General features: G+C 39.3%; 2 protein-coding genes across 3 annotated transcripts; one reads left to right on the forward strand and one right to left on the reverse strand.

Annotated features, from left to right (window-relative positions):
* Window positions 1-726: 726 nt before the first annotated feature.
* On the reverse strand, window positions 727-9625 carry LOC124868677 (caspase b-like). 2 transcript variants are annotated; one of them, XM_047366175.1, is made up of 3 exons: window positions 9487-9625; window positions 1723-1996; window positions 727-1626 (listed from the first exon to the last, which is right to left on the reverse strand). In XM_047366175.1, exons 2-3 carry the CDS (start codon window positions 1985-1987, stop codon window positions 1472-1474), a joined length of 420 nt encoding a protein of 139 aa, XP_047222131.1. In that variant the 5' UTR covers window positions 1988-1996; window positions 9487-9625; the 3' UTR covers window positions 727-1471. The 2 variants fall into 2 exon arrangements, with proteins under 2 accessions (XP_047222131.1, XP_047222130.1); XM_047366174.1 differs by lacking the exon at window positions 9487-9625 and adding an exon at window positions 6038-6228.
* On the forward strand, window positions 5703-18249 carry LOC124868676 (intercellular adhesion molecule 4-like). Its single transcript, XM_047366173.1, has 8 exons — window positions 5703-5717; window positions 9813-9980; window positions 12492-12681; window positions 12807-12882; window positions 14707-14845; window positions 14928-15260; window positions 17439-17534; window positions 17679-18249. Exons 2-8 carry the CDS (start codon window positions 9926-9928, stop codon window positions 17741-17743), a joined length of 954 nt encoding a protein of 317 aa, XP_047222129.1. The 5' UTR covers window positions 5703-5717; window positions 9813-9925; the 3' UTR covers window positions 17744-18249.
* The last annotated feature ends 656 nt before the right edge of the window (window positions 18250-18905 follow it).

Here is an 18905-nt window from a genome sequence, read left to right on the forward strand (position 1 = left end):
AGCCGAAAAGCGAAGCTCTCGATTTACCGGTCGGTCTACGTTCCTACCCTCACTTATGGCCATGAAATTTGGGTCATGACCAAAAGAACAAGATCCTGGATACAAGAGATGTATAAGCTGAAATGAGCTTCCTCCGTAGGGTGGCCGGGGACTCCCTTAGAGACAGGGTGAGGAGCTCGACCATCCGGGAGGAGCTCGGAGTAGAGCTGCTGCTCCTCCACAGCGGGAGGAGCCAGTCGAGGTGGCTTGGGCATCTATACTGGATGCCTTGTGGACGCCTTCCTCGGGAGGTGTTCCAGGCACGTCCCACTGTGAGGAGGCCCAGGGGACGGCCCAGGACACAGTGGAGGGACTATGTCTCTCCGGCCTCGTCTGGGAATGCATTAGGCTCCCACCCGAAGAGCTGGAGGAGGTGTCTACGGAGAGGGACATCTGGGTGTCTCTGCTGAGTTTGCTGCCCCCGTGACCTGGTCCCAGATGAAGTGGAAGACGACGAGTATGAGTCATTTTGGATAACGCCTCACACATAAGCTTTAAATGGCTATAACTCCTCAATGCTTCAACATACAGTCTTCAATGAGGGCTCTAATGTAAGGTAATACTCAGAGGAATCCTTTCCTATTCACAGATTCATTGACAGCATGACTTAAGTATATTTACTAATATATAAATACAATAAAATAGTGTGTTAGTGCCTATTGTGCATTGCAAAAAAGTCACAGCAAATTATATGTCAAAAATGTGTTTTTATTGTGGAAGCTACATTACCGGTCAAAAGTTTTAGATACACTTTCTCACTTAATGGGTCTCTATTTTCATTACTATGGGGTAAGAATTTCAAATTAAGAAACCCTCAATCACATCATGTTACAACCGGTGACAGTCGTCTTTTGTTTACTTGTAGCTCTCTATATTCATGCCTGTACTAAAAACACAGTTTCACTGCCGTAGTTTAGTGAATATATTTTATTTAAGCGTTATGCATATTTACGTATCATTAGGACTTTTATTTTGAAAATTCTCAGGTAGGAACTAATGTATGGCATGTTGATTCTGCTGGTGCGCCAAAAAGGTGATGTACGCTCTCAGTGAAGCATCATCGTTGCACGTTGCAGCAGGAAGGGCCAGTTTAAGTTAGAAATGGCTAAAATGTTTAAATCATTGGTTCAGGTCCTCATTTCTGCCTCCAAGCCTGGGTCAGCCAGCGAGGTATGTTTATGTTATATATAATTTCATATCTGTATTTTCTATTTATCTATCTCAATGAAGTTTATGTTGTGTTTTAGTTCGACGGTGACATAATATAGTGATCAAGATGGTGCTGTAATCATACCAACTTCAAGACTGTATGATCCACATTAAAGCCAAATTCATGTCATCAGTAAAAAGAACTCTTTGTTGACTTAACGACTAGGTGGAAGTGATACACGGGCTGTGTTTTAGGTAATCCTATTGTATGGCATGAGTTTAATTATTTTTTGTTAAGATTTATGGTCCATGTTCCATGGTTCTGACTGTTGAGGATTGGAGCGATGATCACACTTCCTTCTTTAGCTGACAATGAGGGAGCCAAAGCAGGTGTCCCACCAGAGGAGGAGGTGGCCGAGGATGCAGCACTTGTCATTTCTGCACATAAAAAAAGACAGATTCAGCTGATCAAGGCACATGCATAACAGAGGATGACGGTATAGCTTAAGGGGAATCAAATAATCTCACGATCACCTGCATCTGCTTTCAACAGTCTCTCTGCAAGGTCATTCATCCTTTGTTTCTTCAGGATGGTTGCAGTGGCCTTCAAAGCGCCCTCTTCCTTGTAGTTCTCTATCATCTTACTCACTGTGTCTGTCCGGTCTGCATTCTGTAGATGAGCCCTAGGAATCGGCATGTAACCGTCCAGTACCTGCATCGTGAGGAACCACTTAAACTTTTTGAAGTCCTCCTCAATCAAGTCTTCAAGAGTGTTGAGAAGCAGCTCTGCGACAGACATGTCTGGTCACTGAACAGAAAAAAGATATGTAAATTAGTTTGTAGTTCTCTTTATTGGATCAAACGTACTTCATTTTGCACTATTATGATGAATAGTGGACGTTTTTTTTAACTATTTGAAAACTATTTTGTTCTATGAGGCTTTTATTGTGCTTCCTTATACTTGTTTTGTCTTGTTTTTATACTAGGTAAAATTTAAATGTGATTTATGTTGTACAGCGCTTCGTGACTTTGTGTCTGTGAAAGGTGCTTTTTATAGAGCACCTTTCACAGTATATTTACTTACATACTTACCAATACTAATGTTTTTTTTCAATTATTTTTTAGTAAAAATTGCTGTTGAATTTGATTAAGTGTGGCTCATTTTCTACTCACACGTCAAACAGGCAATTTTCAAAGACATGATTACAAAAATGTTCATCCTCAAATCCTTTCACATTTTGTAATTTTACAGTCTCAGGTTTAAATTAGTTTTTTCTGAATTTTATGTGATAGAACAACACAAAGTAGTACATAATAGTGACATGAAAGGTAAAGGATACATGCTCTTTTAAAATTTGTATATATAAAAATCTGAAAAGTGTGGGATGCCTTTGAGTCTGTTAGAAAATACTTTGTACAACCACCTTTGACTCCAGTTACAGTTGTTGGATTTTGCCTTGTGTCCCTAACAGCTCAGCACATCTAGAGACTGACATTTTTGACTTTTCTGTTTTTACAAAAACACCCAGGCTCAATAATTCCCTATTGGTTTCAGGTCTGAACTTTGACTAGGCAATTCTATCACATATTGGATCAATATTTTGATCCAGTCCATTCCACTGTTGCTCTGCTTGAATGTTTGGAGTCATTGTCATGCTGAAGGTGACACTCTGTCCTAGTCTCAAATGTTTAGCAGAGTATAACAGGTTTTCTTCCAGGACTGACCTGTATTGATCTCCACACATCCATCAATTCTCACCAGCTCCCTGTCTCTGCTGAGGAAATGCATTCCCACAGCATGATGCTGCTACCAACATGTTTCATGGTGGGAATGGTCTATTCAGGATGACATGCAGTTTTAGTTTACCTTCAAACGTAGTGTTTTGCAGGTAGGCCAAAAAGCTACATTTCAGTCATTTGACCATTGTATGATCTTCTACATGTTTGCTGTGGTCCTTTCATGGTTTGTGGCCACTTTAAGTGGTATTTCTCGTGGCTTTATTTTAACTGCAGCCTTCAGAATCAGAATCAGCTTTATTGCCAAGTTCGTACATACAAACAAGAAATTTGACTCCGGTACACCTTGCTCTCTGGTTTTTGTTTTTGCATTACAGAATATACATATATACACATATATAAATAAAAAAGTGCATTTGCAACATCTGTATGCTGTTGTTTGGTACTCTATTAAATGTTAAACAGAGAAACAGCCTGGGGAAGAAACTGTCTCTGTGGCGGCGGGTTTTAGTAAACAGTGCTCTGTAGCGGCGGCCTGAAGGTAAAACTCTAAACAGTTTATGTGCAGGGTGTGTGGGGTCTGCAGAGATTTTTGCAGCTCTTTTTCTGACCCTAGACCTGTATAAGTCCTGGATGGAGGGAAGGGTAATGTCCAGGGTAATGTCAGCATACCACCAAGAAGGACGAACCACATCCAACAGGATTAACTGTGGACGCAAGAGGAAGCTGTCAGAAAGGGATGTTCGGGTGCTAACCCGGATTGTATCCAAAAAACATAAAACCACGGCTGCCCAAATCACGGCAGAATTAAATGTGCACCTCAACTCTCCTGTTTCCACCAGAACTGTCCGTCGGAAGCTCCACAGGGTCAATATACACGGCCGGGCTGCTATAGCCAAACCTTTGGTCACTCATGCCAATGCCAAATGTTGGTTTCAATGGTGCAAGGAGTGCAAATCTTGGGCTGTGGACAATGTGAAACATGTATTGTTCTCTGATGAGTCCACCTTTACTGTTTTCCCCACATCCGGAAGAGTTACGGTGTGGAGAAGCCCCAAAGAAGCGTACCACCCAGACTGTTGCATGCCCAGAGTGATGGTTTGGGCTGCCATATCATGGCATTCCCTTGGCCCAATACTTGTGCTAGATGGGTGCGTCACTGCCAAGGACTGCCAAACCATTCTTGAGGACCGTGTGCATCCAATGGTTCAAACATTGTATCCTGAAGGCGGTGCCGTGTATCAGGATGACGATGCACCAATACACACAGCAAGACTGGTGAAAGATTGGTTTGATGAACATGAAAATGAAGTTGAACATCTCCCATGGCCTGCACAGTCACCAGATCTAAATATTATTGAGCCACTTTGGGGTGTTTTGGAGGAGCAAGTCAAGAAACGTTTTCCTCCACCAGTATCACGCAGTGACCTGGCCACTATCCTGCAAGAAGAATGGCTTAAAATCCCTCTGACCACTGTGCAGGACTTGTATCTGTCATTCCCAAGACGAATTGGTGCTGTATTGGCCGCAAAAGGAGGCCCTACACCATACTAATAAATTATTGTGGTCTAAAACCAGGTGTTTCAGTTTTATTGTCCAACCCCTGTAGATTCTATTCACTAATGAGATTTTTTGAAGGTTAATGATTGCTCTGGATTTTATTTAGGGGGTATCAAAGTAAGGTGGAGGGGGCTGAATAAAATGCATGCCACACCCTCCACATTTTCATTTGTAAAAAACAAAAATAAAACCCTTTTATCATTTTTTCCACATCACAATTATTTGCTGTGTTGGGTTGGTCTGCCATGTGTTGTTGTAAAATGACCACATGTAAAACAGTAGTTCAAGGATTTTGAACATGTTTACAAAGGACTGTAAATCAATAAATCAATTTATATCAGATAAATACTGTCTTCCGGCTGAAGATCACACAGTTCTTTGAATCAAGGACGCTGAAGTTGGCATCTGATTCCCAACTTCTGATTCACCACTGGACTAATGGCTATTCTGCTGCATTTACCAGCTCGAGACAACGTTTGATCCATTATAGTTCAAAATCTAACATATGGAGAATGCTAAAACCTGCATTGTTTCATATAAATTGCAAATGTAGCTTTTAAGAAGAACTGCCGTTTTTGTGTGTCTTCACAAATAGCGTAAAAAAATCACAAACTAAATCACAAAGTTGTTTTCTATAACCTGTCATTACAGTATAATAATTCTGTTCGGGTTTGAGCTGCATAGTTTAAGTAATTTTTAAGCAGGACCACATGTAAGGTGGTCTGGTACCCTCAAAAAGCCCTAAAAATCAGCTTTTTTGTCTTTTCACAAATAGAAATAAAAAAGCTACAAATCACAAACTTATGTTTGACCTAATCTTTAGTCTAAAACAATCTAGTTCTCGTTTGAGCATTCTGGGTGTTTTAGATTTTCAACTAAAACAAATGTTTCAGTGTTGTCTCTCACATAGAGATCAGAGTCCCAGTCAATAGAAATAAGGTGTACTCTAAAACCATCATAAAACTGCCCTAGTATACACTTGAATTCAAGTATGAGTTGTCCATTTTTTATGTTTTTTTATATTAACAATTTATCAGAGTATTTAAAGAGTAAAAAACTGTTTTAGCTAAACAACCACATATGCACTAAGCAGTTTGCTTGAAAAAGTGAAGGTAGGTGGACAGGATGTGGTGAAGACTGGTTACTGAAAGAGGTCACAAACTGGCGATGAAGCAAATTGACAGGAACTTATTGAAGGTTAGCTGCATATGAGCCACATCTGGATCAAGACAGTAAGAAGTCTACATTCGTTCACATACTTCCGTCTATTTTACAGGATGTTTTTTCTCAAACACAAGCCTGATTGAAACATCCGAAAGCTGCAACTACAACCCTTTATGCACAATAAATGGCCTACATACCTTTGCATGTGAAAGTCATGCTTTTTATAGATAGCTGTGTATGGGAATGAGAGCAAACAGAAATAATAATAAGACAACTTTTTATAATAACAATAATAATATACTTATAATAACAACTAGAATGTCCTCCTGGTCTGGAGAGCTGTTAAAAAGTGCCTCAAAGACGAAGTCAGGTTGAGTTTTTTACGCACCTCAGCACAGCTGGACTCTGTCTCTGCCAAACGAGAGGGCACAGTGACAAACAGCTTCTTAAAGCAACTTAATGTCTGCTTCCAAGATTTCCCAGCTTGCCTTCAGATGAGCTTTTTACTCCAAAAACGGCTTCTTCATGCAAAACATGAAGCCGTACTGCTGACGGTAATGGAAAGGAAATGGCGCATGTCTTTTAAGCTTTGTGTTTAAAGAACAGGAAGTTTGGATGTGGGAGACACCTACAGACAGCTTTTGGTTTCTCTAGTTTTTGTCATGTTCCTCTGATCAGGTTTATTATAGACGAAAATTTGAAGAAAATCATTATAGGCTATGTACAGTACAGACCAAAAGTTTGGACACGCCTCATTCAAAGAGTTTTCTTTATTTTCATGACTATGAATATTGTAGCTTCACACTGAAGGCATCAAAACTATGAATTAACACGTGGAATTATATACTGAACAAAAAAGTGTGAAACAACTGAAAATATGTCTTATATTCTAGGTTCTTCAAAGTAGCCACCTTTTGCTTTGATTACTGCTCTGCACACTCTTGGCATTCTGTTGATGAGCTTCAAGAGGTAGTTACCTGAAATGGTTTTCCAACAGTCTTGAAGGAGTTCCCAGAGTTGCTTAGCAGTTGTTGGCCCTTTTTCCTTCACTCTGCGGTCCAGTTCACCCCAAACCATCTCGATTGGGTTCAGGTCCGGTGACTGTGGAGGCCAGGTCATCTGGCGCAGCACCCCATCACTCTCCTTCTTGGTCAAATAGCCCTTACACAGCCTGGAGGTGTTTGGGGTCATTGTCCGGTTGAAAAATAAATGATGGTCCAACTAAACGCAAACCGGATGGAATAGCATGCCGCTGCAAGATGCTGTGGTAGCCATGCTGGTTCAGTATGCCTTCAATTTTGAATAAATCCCCAACAGTCTCACCAGCAAAGCACCCCCACACCATCACACCTCCTCCTCCATGCTTCACGGTGGGAACCAGGCATGTAGAGTCCATCCGTTCACCTCTTCTGTGCCGCATAAAGACACGGTGGTTGGAACCAAAGATCTCAAACTTGGACTCATCAGACCAAAGCACAGATTTCCACTGGTCTAATGTCCATTCCTTGTGTTCTTTTGCCCAAACAAGTCTCTTCTGCTTGTTGCCTGTCCTCAGCAGTGGTTTCCTAGCAGCTATTTTACCATGAAGGCCTGATTCACACAGTCTCCTCTTAACAGTTGTTCTAGAGATGTGTCTGCTGCTAGAACTCTGTGTGGCATTGACCTGTTCTCTAATCTGAGCTGCTGTTAACTTGTGATTTCTGGTGACTCGGAACTTATCGTCCGCAGCAGAGGTGACTCTTGGTCATCCTTTCCTGGGGCGGTCCTCACGTGAACCAGTTTCTTTGTAGCACTCGATGGTTTTTGCGACTGCACTTGGGGTCACTTTCAAAGTTTTCCCAATTGTTCGGACTGACTGACCTTCATTTCTTGAAGTAATGATGACCACTCGTTTTTCTTTACTTAGCTGCTTTTTTCTTGCCATAATACAAATTCTAACAGTCTATTCAGTAGGACTATCAGCTGTGTACTGTATCCACCTCCAGCACAACACAACTGATGGTCCCAACCCCATTTATAAGACTTGAAATCCCACTTATTAAACCTGACAGGGCACACCTGTGAAGTGAAAACCATTTCAGGTGACTACCTCTTGAAGCTCCTCAACAGAATGCCAAGAGTGTGCGGAGCAGTAATCAAAACAAAAGGTGGCTACTTTGAAGAACCTAGAATGTAAGACATATTTTCAGTTGTCTCACACTTTTTTGTTCAGTATATAATTCCACATCTGTTAATTCATAGTTTTGATGCCTTCAGTGTGAAGCTACAATATTCATAGTCATGAAAATAAAGAAAACTCTTTGAATGAGAAGGTGTGTCCAAACTTTTGGTCTGTACTGTATATATTATAATAAGTTTAAATATACATGGATGAAAGGCTAGTACTGATTCTTGTAAATGTTAGTATGTTTTCTACCCATATGTTTAGGGACTAAATGGATAGTAAACAAAAAAAAAACAGAAAACTCATCGCTCCAACATCAATCTGTTTTCTTCCTTAAAAGTCTCACATACTGAGCAGAACAGGGCATGCATATCTTCAAATATCTATAAGATAAGATGGTGCCATGTTGAGTTTTATTAGATAGATTAAGCTTTGATTCTTTTTTTACTCGTATTTATCACCTTAACTTCTGTGGTTTTTTTAGTGAGTAAGAATATAAGCATAACTGTGAAAGGATGCAAGATTTTTAGGTAATCAGATACCAACATTTTTTGCCCAGTCTTTGTTACAAAATACCGCTGATATGTCTTCTAAAGTGACAAATGGTGTCTCTCTGTCGGGCCATCCAATTTAAGAGTCTGTGTTTAATGGTTTGTATTAGAACTGCCTTTTTCTGACTGCATTTTGCAAAGCATAAAGGTTGGTGGAGGGATGATAATGGTTTTTGGTTGTTTTTCAGTTATTGGGCTTGGCCTATTAAGTTCCAGTTAAAGGAACCTCTCAATGCTGCAGCATACAAAGTCATTTTGAGATGAATTAGAGACTGAGCCAGTACATCTGGTCCAACACCAGTGTCTGACCCAACACATGCTCTCCAGAGAGAATGTTGAAATATTTCAATGAACACACCCATAAACCTTGAAGACAGAAAGCTGTTTTAGCTGGGAAAGGTGGGCAAATACTTGTATAAATACTTGTATATTTGTATTAAAAATTGGATGTCATTAAAATTCATATGGGCTGCACGGTGGTGCAGTTGGTAGCACTGTTGCCTTGCAGCAAGAAGGTCCTGGGTTTGATTCCCGGCCGGGAGTCTTTCTGCATGGAGTTTGCATGTTCTCCCCGTGCATGCGTGGGTTCTCACCGGGTACTCTGGCTTCCTCCCACAGTCCAAAGACATGCTTGTTAGGTTAATTGGTAAATCTAAATTGCCCTTAGGTGTATGAATGAGTGTGTGCATGGTTGTTTGTGTTGCCCTGCAACGGACTGGCGACCTGTCCAGGGTGTACCCTGCCTCTCGCACATAGATTGCTGGAGATAGGCACCAGCGACCCACTATGGAATAAGCGGTAGAAAATGACTGACTGACTAAAATTCATATGTGTGTAAAGGCCAGCGACCCAGTACTTTGGTAACATGGTGTAAAAGCAATGATAAGCAGACAGAAAGCTATAACTGAGCACATCTATCTGAGAACAACTGTTCTCAAAGGAACCTCTTCAAAGTGACAAGAGTGAACCATAAACCATTAGACCATAAAAACAATGTGCTTTAACAGGAAGAATTGTTGAGTGTTGAATTAAGTTTCACCTTTGCTGAAATAGATATTCGTGACTTTGACAGATTTATGTAAATATGAAAGAAAAGATTGTTAGAAGAATAAGAAATCGTACCTTTATCCACATATTACGCATTTTTCTGTATTCCTATGAGCTGATCAGCAGACCATCCCTGTTAATCACTCACAAACACAATCATATGTAAACTTGATTATTCGCCTCTATACTGCAGCATTACACTGGATTATTCTTGACCCTCCCTTCCTTCCTCTCCTGATATACCAACAGAGAACGCCCAGGGTGGTGTTCAGAGCCCAAAGCAAAGGAACTGCCTGATCATCAGTTGCAGAACAAGCACACACACAACACACACACACACACACACACACACACACACACACATTTTCATAAAAGCCTGAAGTACTCTGTTGTTTTCTCAGAACTCACATTCTGCGGTCCGACCAGCATCAAGAATCAGGCACTCAGAAAAAATCTGTTTCAGTTTATCCTCTTAACCAAAGCACAATTCAGGGCAAAGGGAAGCCAGGGAACAATGTGGGAAGCTGGATGGACGCTATCGCTTGTGCTGATTCCCCTCATTGGCTCAGGTGAGTTAAATGACCTTGGGATGAGCATTATGAGAAGGTGTGACAACTTTAGAGATCAGATGATAAAAACACAATATCAGAAATGGCAAAAGTTTGTTTTGATTTGTTACATCAAAAAGATTGGGTAAGTTGCACACCTTCATAATAGGCTGCAAATACTTTATATAGGTTTTAAGAAGCTGGCGACCTGTCCAGGGTGTACCCCGCCTCTCGCCCGTAGACTGCTGGAGATAGGCACCAACTTCCCCGCGCCCACTATGGAATAAGTGTTAGAAATGACTGACTGACTGGGTTTTAAGAATACTGAAGAAATAAAAGTCACAACAGCATTTCCTTAAATCAGTTGATAATATGTACAGTATCTGCATGTTTTAGCCAAACACATGGAAGTCTAACTGCATTGTAAATATATTTGTAGGTTATTTAACCTTAAACCTACTGATCTCCACATTGCAGTTAAGACAAAGTCCAAATTTGTTTGTGAAAGATGAGTAAAATAAAAAAAATAGAAGTTATATGCATCATTTAATTCACACAATTGGATTTTAAATAAATAATAAAAAGGGATTTAAAAATAAGGAGTGAAATAAAAATATTTTCAAAATAATTTCATATCACCTTATAACTCTTGCTGTAGTAAAAATATATGTATGTATGTATGTATGTATGTATGTATGTTAATCACAAATAAATAACCCAGCAGTGTTTTTGCTTCTTGTGTGTTAATAACGTTGAATTTCACGCTTTAAAATAGACAAAAGTTATTTAGAAACATTCTCTTACTATTTTAACTATTACTAAACAAGATTTAATTCCATTTTAAATAACAATTTCAAATTTTTTTTTTAGCTCTTTATGGGGAGACAGTCTGCCAGTAGGCTGGCAAAGGGGGACCCATAACAATAAATTTTGACAGCCAGCATGTCTCCTGTGGGTGAGATCATTAGATATGAGACCAGCTTAGGGGTTCACTGAAACAATGGTCAATTCAAAAAGAGGAGTAGGTTCTTTTGACTTGGGCTGGGTGTCCTTCCTTCCTCAGAGGAACACGCTGGGTGTATACAGTGTGCGAAGAAACAATGGTTCACAACAGATCAGCAGAATGGGTAATATTTCACTAGGTGGCAACATTCAGTTGACCCTGGCCTGCATTATGCAAAGGCAGGAGATTCATGAGGTCATGCCTCACAATGCCAAAGTAAACAGATGATGAGATGCATTGTTGTATTCATAAATAAATTTGGAGGTAGCAGCACTGACATGAGTTAGCAAATCAGTTAGCTTTTAAACTATCAGACTTGTGTCAAACATTTGTGACTCTTTTTCCAAGAGTTTCTTAACAATTTGTTGTAGTTTTGGCCCATTCTGGCAGAACTGGTGGAACTGAGTCAGGTTTGTGGGCCACCTTGCTCACACACACCATTTTAGATCTGCCCACACATTTGCTATGGGACTAAGATCAGGGTTTGTGTTGTCCAATAAAAAACAGGACTCTGTTGTCCTTTAACTACTTTGTAAGTACTTGGGTGTCATTTAGAAACTCAACTTCTTCCCAAACTTCCTGGCTGATGTCTTTAGATGTTTTTTAGAATATTTTCACTTGGTGTTGTTTCCTTATGAGTCTATCTGTTTTGTGAAGTGCACCAGTCCCTGCTGCAGCAAAACACTCCGACATGATGCTGCCACCCTTGTACTTCAGTTGGGATGGTTGTTGCAAGCTTCCTCTTTTTTCCTCTAAATGTAATAGAGGTCATTATGGTGAAATACTTTCAGTTTTTGTTTCATGAAGCCACAAGACCTGTCTCTATAAATGAAAGCTTTTTATGTTTCCTTTGGAGTAATGGATGCTTCCACTCTGAATGGCCTGTCAACCAATGTTGATGCAGGACTGGTTTTACTGTGGAAAACTTTCAGCCAGCATAGCCACAAGGTCTTTTGCTTTTGTTCTATAGTTAACTTTCACATATCACACCAGAGCACCTTTATCTCTGGGAAACACAACCCAGATCCTACATGAACACCATGATGGCTGACCGTCCCCATGCTCTTTACAATTGCATATCAATTGTTTGAACAGATTAACGTGACACCTGTGGACTGGAAATCTCACCCAAGGATGAACCAGACTTGTGGAGGTTTATCTTTCTGTTCCTGATATTGTGGCTGATTTCTTTTGATCCATGATTTCACACAAGGAAGTATCATGTTTGAGCTGTTGCCTACAAATAAATCCACAGGTGTGCCTCCGATGCAACTAAAATGTTGCTAATTAACCTTTTGGGAGCATACAAGGGCTATTACATCATCAGTTGGGTTTTAATAAATGGTTCACTCGTACTCGTACTCTTTGTCTTCCGCTTCATCCGGGACCGGGTGGTAAAATAATCTTAAACTTCTGCATTTGAAGAAAGCTATGACAAAAAAATTCTCTGTCTCAGTAAATATCTGGTTTCAGCTGTATATACCATATGAGTGCAACTTATTGTTTCCTCTTACTCTCTGTTCCTTCAGCTACCTCCTCTCCCTTCTTCAGTCCTGCTCCACCTTTCCCTTCACAGATATCCACTCCCTCTCCATTACCAATAAACCTCCCAGCCCTGTCTCTCAGCTTCCCGTCCCCCACCTTCACCAGCAGCTCTACAGAGTCGATGACCAGAGCGGAATGCAATCTGAAGATTTCCCCATCAATTCTTGTCGTCAGGTACGGTCTCTGTGACTGGGAAGGAAGCAGTTTTGCAGTTCTAAACCTCTGTCTAAATGTAAATAGGCTGTTTAAGGAGAAGAAAACATAGCTTCCAATTATGTGAATAAACTCTCCTGTTTTAGGTTTGGAGATCCAGCCAAAGCTAACTGCTCAAAACCAAGCACAGGGTTTCCTATGCTTGGCTGGGTAGATACACAGGTAAGAAAAAATCCCTGGCTAAAATATTACGCTGGATGACGAAAACAATCACGCCAATTCTTACTGTGGATGTAGATGAGACTTCTGGAGTTTTAATTAAAAGATCATTAAACTCTCAGAATATGAGTGTTTCTATATTAGAGCAGGCATGTTTATATTTAGCCAACATTGGCCAAGTACATCAGTTGTTTATTAATGCAATCTAATGAACCAATGCTAAAAATATTAAACTGATTCTAAACAACAGATTGTCTCCTACTGTTGTTGATGCTAAACTTTAACCTTATGCGAGGATCCCTTGAGTAAATTGTATGCTCACCAAGGTGGACTCACTGGTAAACATTTACATTGTTGTTTACAGATACTAATCTGTTGGTGTTGATCTTTACTGCATGAGTTGAATTACAGACACCTATCAAATAGTTTAAAACATTAGTTATTCAACAATCTATAAATCTAATTTGTCCATTCCTGTTTGACATAGCTAAATACAAACACGGATCAATGAAAAAAAAAAGTTGAGTATAAAGAAAGTGCATCTTCAGTCTTGGGTGTTACGTATCAGCCAAAATAGCAGCTGCTAGGCTCCGGATTGCCTGTCCTACCAAATTACTTAATCCAAGAACAAATCAAGGACTCATTTAGGGGGTCTTGAAGAACCCAGATCAGTATCTAAAGCACGGCAGGCCTCATTGCCTCAATTAAGGTCAGAGGTTATGATTTAAAAATAAGAATGAAACTGGACAAAAATCGCATCAATTGGAGGGTTTCAAGGTAAAAATCTGATCACAAAGGCCCATCTCATGTTTGCCTAAAAACAACTGGATGATCCACTTTGAGAATATATTCTGTGGACTGATGAGACAAAAGTTGACTTTTTATGAAGGTCCTGTTTCATTTGGCATGAAAATAACAGTAAAAGAACATCATACCAACTTTCAAACATGGTGGTGGTGATGTGATGGTCTGGGGCTGCTTTGCTCCTTCAGGTTTTGCCTGACATGCTTTAATTACTGGAACCAGTTCTTCTCTTTCCCTGAAAATCCTGAAGGCAGAATGCGAGCCATCAAATTGTGAGCTGAAGCTCAAGCAGACTTATGTACCATCACAATGATCCAAAGCACACCAGCAAGTCTGTCTCTGAGTAGATAAAAAGAAACAAAATGAAGGCTTTTGTGCAGTCTAGTCAAAGCCCAGATTTCACTCCAACTGAGTTGCTGTAGCATGACCTTAAACAGACCATTCATGCTGGAAAACCCTGCATTGTGGCTGAATTAAAACAACTCTGCAGAGATGTAAAAGACTATTTACTAGTGATCGTAAACACTGGCAGTATTTCTGCCAAGGGTGGCACAACCAATTGTTAGTTTTAGGGGCAATTACATTTTCCACACAGGATCAGGTTGGCCTGGATAGCTTTATCTCGTAAAAAACTGAAATCATCATTTAGAAATAGCTTTTTGTATTTACTGCTGTTGTCTTTGTCCGATATTACACTTTGTTTGATGTGAATTATGTAAATGACACAAAAAAGCAAACGCACAAGATATTTGTAAGATGGTAAAGACCTTTTCACAGCACAGTACACTAAAGGTATATTTATGCTTGTGTATCTTGTTTAGACATCTTTACTTACCAGTAAGGTGTGCATTTAACTTTGCATGTGCAGATGAGGTGAGGATTTGTGGGGGTAAAAGAAACATCAGCTTAAAAGATTAACATAAACCTGAAGCTGTAAAAGATGTCATATTTTTGTCACCTTCTCTCCAAAAATGAAATGAAAGATGGAATAATTTTTGCATGTGTACCTTTTTGCCAACACAGGGAACTCCAGTTCCCACAATGGAAAGTTTTCTGGTGTGGAGTGTGGACAAGATGACTGAATGGACCATCAACCTTGTATGTTATGCAATCTCTGACCAGGGAGGGGATTGCAGCACTAATCTCCCTTTAATAGTATACAGTGAGTTAACAATTGCCATTATTTTCAACATAGCAGACCACCTAAGCATTTCAAGGTGCATGACATATCCCTGCCTCCACAGAGCCACCAAAAAAAGTCTCCATCCAGTTTTTGAATCATACTGGCCCAATGTTTGAGAGACATCAGTACAGTCTGCAGTGCACAGTTCAGGACGTTGCACCTGTGGGAAATCTCATCGTGACCTTCTACAGGGGACAGACCCCCCTGGGTCATCTCCGTTCCAACTGGACCACAGAAAAGACCCCAGTGAATGAGAGCTTCACTCTGATCATCACTCCCTTCAAAGAGGACAATGGAAGCCAATACTGGTGTGAGGCCAAACTAGAACTAGGACCTGCAGGACCGCAGCATCCTCCAGTGGAGACGTCGCAAAACCTTACCGTGATGGTCCTCTGTGAGTGAAGCTCATCTTTTAAGAACCTTAAATTGTTTAAATGACAAGAAAGATCTTCATCTTTACATCAGAAACAGAATGTTTAAGATTTTATTTGGATATTAGATGATAGAAATACATAAAGTAATGATTAACCATGAATCTGAACAAAAACTAGATTTTTTTATGTTTTACAAATCAAAAATCAAAAGTTTGGCATGCATTTCTATTTAACCCCACAGTCAGCAATGATGTAATATACCAACCAATATTCTAATAATCGTGGCCACTTTAAAAGTAATAAAGATAAAAACGCAGTGACTTGTCAGCAATATGAAGTTTATAAGCCAAAAACATTTTGTTAATGTAATCAGAATCAGAATCAGAAAAGCTTTATTGCCAAGTACGTTTTTGGACATACAAGGAATTTGTTTTGGCGTAGTCGGTGCAATACAGTACAAATTAAACAGTATAAACATATCTACAATATAATATAAATATATGTGCACAGTTTTAAGTGAGTGAGAGTAAATATAGAGCACTATAAGATGCAAGAGCAATACAACAGTGCAGGTGATCATTGTGCAAGTAAAGCAGTGCAAGTAAAGCAGGATGCCTTGCATCATAACAAAACAATCCTTTGAAAACATACCTGTAGCAAATAACATAACACATAAATAGGACTATGTTTCTTGGAAAAAAAGATTTTTTGCAGCATTGTGTAGCTTGCTCTTTAAATATTTGTAGGTGCTATGCAGCGCTCTCCATTATGATAAGATCTAGTTTGAGAATCATTTGTTGTACTAAATCTTTATTTAGAACACTGCTTATCAACTTAGAAATGTCAATTTATAGTTTCATATTCAAATTAATTTTTATTGAAATTCTGCTAAGATCATTTAATGCAATCACTTAGTAGAATCTGTTAGAATTAGGAAGTTATGTGACCTATTTGTAGGTAAATATAATGGGAATGGCTCAAAATCATTATTATTCCCGAGTTACTTTGTTGGTTTTATGGCATTTAAAATGGCCAAAAATGACTAAATTAGCAGCAGGTGTCATGTTCCCTTTCCAATAGTACCTACTCAGCACGGTTCAGCTTCAACTGTTAAATCGCTGTACGCTGGGCTTATTGTGTATATGACCACTATAGCAAGCTGGCGTTAGGTAGCATTAGCTTACCCTCACACGTCCCCAGTTTGATACCGCTCCATGGCTTCCCTCTCTCCTGTACTTATCCAGAGTGCTTCGTCTTGCTGCCCGTCTTTCACTCTGCGTCTGATAACAGCCAGAGACTGAGTAGCTATGACACGCACACTGAAAATGTACGTAATTGTAATGGAAAATGTACCAAACCGTGAAGGGTACAGCTGAACCGAGATGAGGTGCATAGAGTAGGTACTAATGGAAAAGGTGATTAGCCAGCCAATTTATTGCTACAAACCCCCTATATTCTGATACCCCCTAATAAAATGATAGCTATTGGCTGTTCTGGATAAGTCTTCTTAATGAATCGATTCTGCCTATGTGTAGTTTCATCTCGACATTATCTGGCTGCTTTGTGAAGGCCTCAGGGTTTTTTTTTTTTTTTTTTTAGAAAACAGAGCAAAAAGCATCATGAGGATTAAGAAACACAGAGGTCAGGGGTAAAGCTGCAAATCTGCCAATACACAGTGGACCACCTAACTGAAAAGCTGGTCAGGACAGCGTTAATCAGAGAAGTAGGAGGCCCATGATAAAAGATTTGCACTCCACATGTGTGGCCAGCCTTGTAGGGGACACAGTAAACATGTGGAAGAAGGTTCTCTGGTTAGATGAGACTAAAACGGAACTTTTTGGCCTACATGCAAAACATTGTGTATGGTTAAGTCAATCACTGCACACTACAATGAATCCACTTGCCCCATTGTGAAACATGTTAGTGGCAGCATCATGCTGAGGGGATGCTTTCCTTCAGCCGTGAGGGGAGAGCTGGTTGGAGTTGATGGGAATGGAGGTATATATATATATTGGGAAATCCTGAATTAAAACCTGTAAGATTCAACTAACTTTTTTAGACCTTATTACAATAAATCAAAATAAAATACATAAAAGTTTAAAACCTGACAAAATGGGGAAAGTTTAGGGTTATGGACATTTTTGTAACAGTATTGTATATTAAAAATGTCTAACTGCCATGTTTTGTTCTCTCTCAAGGGAATCCAGAACCTATTCATCCAACGAAGCTGCACATGAAAGAAGAAAAACATTTAGACAGTGAATTAAAAACAAACCAGCAGCCATTAGGAAGTGGTAGGTTTCAAATAAGAACTTAATTTTTAAAACTTAAAATTCACCTAATTTGACAATTTGTTTCCTACTAAGCAATTTTGATTTTCATGATGATTAAAGTAAAAATAAGAGGTTTTTCTATAAAAAAATTTCATTTTCCTATAGGAACTACAAACGGCTACAGAGGATGTTTCTTATGGTTTGCTCTTCTTGCTCATTTGATTAACTGACTGAAACCTGACAGAAAAGAGCCCAATTCCCGACTCTTTGGTTTGGACTGGTCCTGATGTGGGAAATACTGCTAGAAGATCTATTGTCTATCTTCCATATCCAAATATTTGAATGGAGAGCTTTTTCCCCTTACGTGTTCATTATAAAAGACCACAAACAGCAGGTCAAGTTCCAATAAAAGCAGAAACTACTCTCTTAGAGAGCCATTGCTGAGGTACATGCTGACAGTATTTGACTAACCTTTGCTACTTTGAAAATCCTTTTTTTTTTTTTGAGTGCTGCTTTAATGAAAATGTTTAGTCCTTACTCCCTAGGCTTTCAGATCTTATATTTTGGTTAATATCCAGTGTTTTATATTTATGTTTCAGCCTACATTTGATTCAATGTAAAACATGCATTCAGGGTTAACCTTACATGTTAATTGACAGCACATGCCACATCATCATAAAGAAATGGTTTGAAAAGGTTTGTAAAATACAGACATTAAATGTTCACTGAACAGAAACATGTTTCCGCTGAATTTGATACTGTTCAGAATTTAATGCCACTGTCACCAACCAGTGCTGTAAACAATTATTTGACCCCTTACAGATGGTTTTATATTTAAACACAATTTAATTTAATTTGACTAAATACAAAAAGCAACTTAATGATTGCAATTGATTACATATAAGGGCAAATGATCTCCAAACTAACATGCCAAATTGTGAAAACGTAAATGCCCATTTTGTAAAACCATGATTTAACTGATTAACCATATTTTTGGTAAAACCAAGTTCAGTTTCACTCAGCACACCCACTTGAACAGAACCCAACCATATGAGGCAGACTAAAAAATATCTCAAAGAGCAACACATTGTTCTGATCAAAAGGAACAGATTGACAGCCATCGGTCTGGAAAGGTTAATAAAATCAATTTTAAGGCTTTCCAAAAAGATAAAGAAAGCATCAAACTGTGGTGAACCTCCCCAGAAGTGGCATGCCTACCAAGATTACACCAACATAGCAACTCTTTTAGGAGGTCAAAGAACACTGAAGATCTAAAGCACATCAGGCCTCACTCACCTCATTTAAGGTCAGTGCTCATGGTTCAACAAGAAAGTGACTGGACAAAAAGTGGTGGCCATAGGAGAGCTCAATCCTAAAAATCACTGTTGACCA

This window comes from Girardinichthys multiradiatus, chromosome 5 (assembly GCF_021462225.1).
Source record: "Girardinichthys multiradiatus isolate DD_20200921_A chromosome 5, DD_fGirMul_XY1, whole genome shotgun sequence".
NCBI classification, from domain to species: domain Eukaryota; kingdom Metazoa; phylum Chordata; class Actinopteri; order Cyprinodontiformes; family Goodeidae; genus Girardinichthys; species Girardinichthys multiradiatus.

What these genes read in the sequence shown, in the direction of transcription:
- LOC124868677 (XM_047366175.1), bottom strand. Translation starts at nt 1,987, where the DNA reads ATGTCTGTCGCAGAGCTGCTTCTCAACACTCTTGAAGACTTGATTGAG. An exon ending in ACTGTTGAAAGCAGATGCAG is followed by an intron (nt 1,627 to 1,722) that starts GTGATCGTGAGA and finishes TTTTATGTGCAG; the next exon opens with AAATGACAAGTGCTGCATCC.
- LOC124868676 (XM_047366173.1), top strand. Translation starts at nt 9,926, where the DNA reads ATGTGGGAAGCTGGATGGACGCTATCGCTTGTGCTGATTCCCCTCATT. An exon ending in CCTTACCGTGATGGTCCTCT is followed by an intron (nt 15,261 to 17,438) that starts GTGAGTGAAGCT and finishes TTCTCTCTCAAG; the next exon opens with GGAATCCAGAACCTATTCAT. An exon ending in CCAGCAGCCATTAGGAAGTG is followed by an intron (nt 17,535 to 17,678) that starts GTAGGTTTCAAA and finishes ATTTTCCTATAG; the next exon opens with GAACTACAAACGGCTACAGA.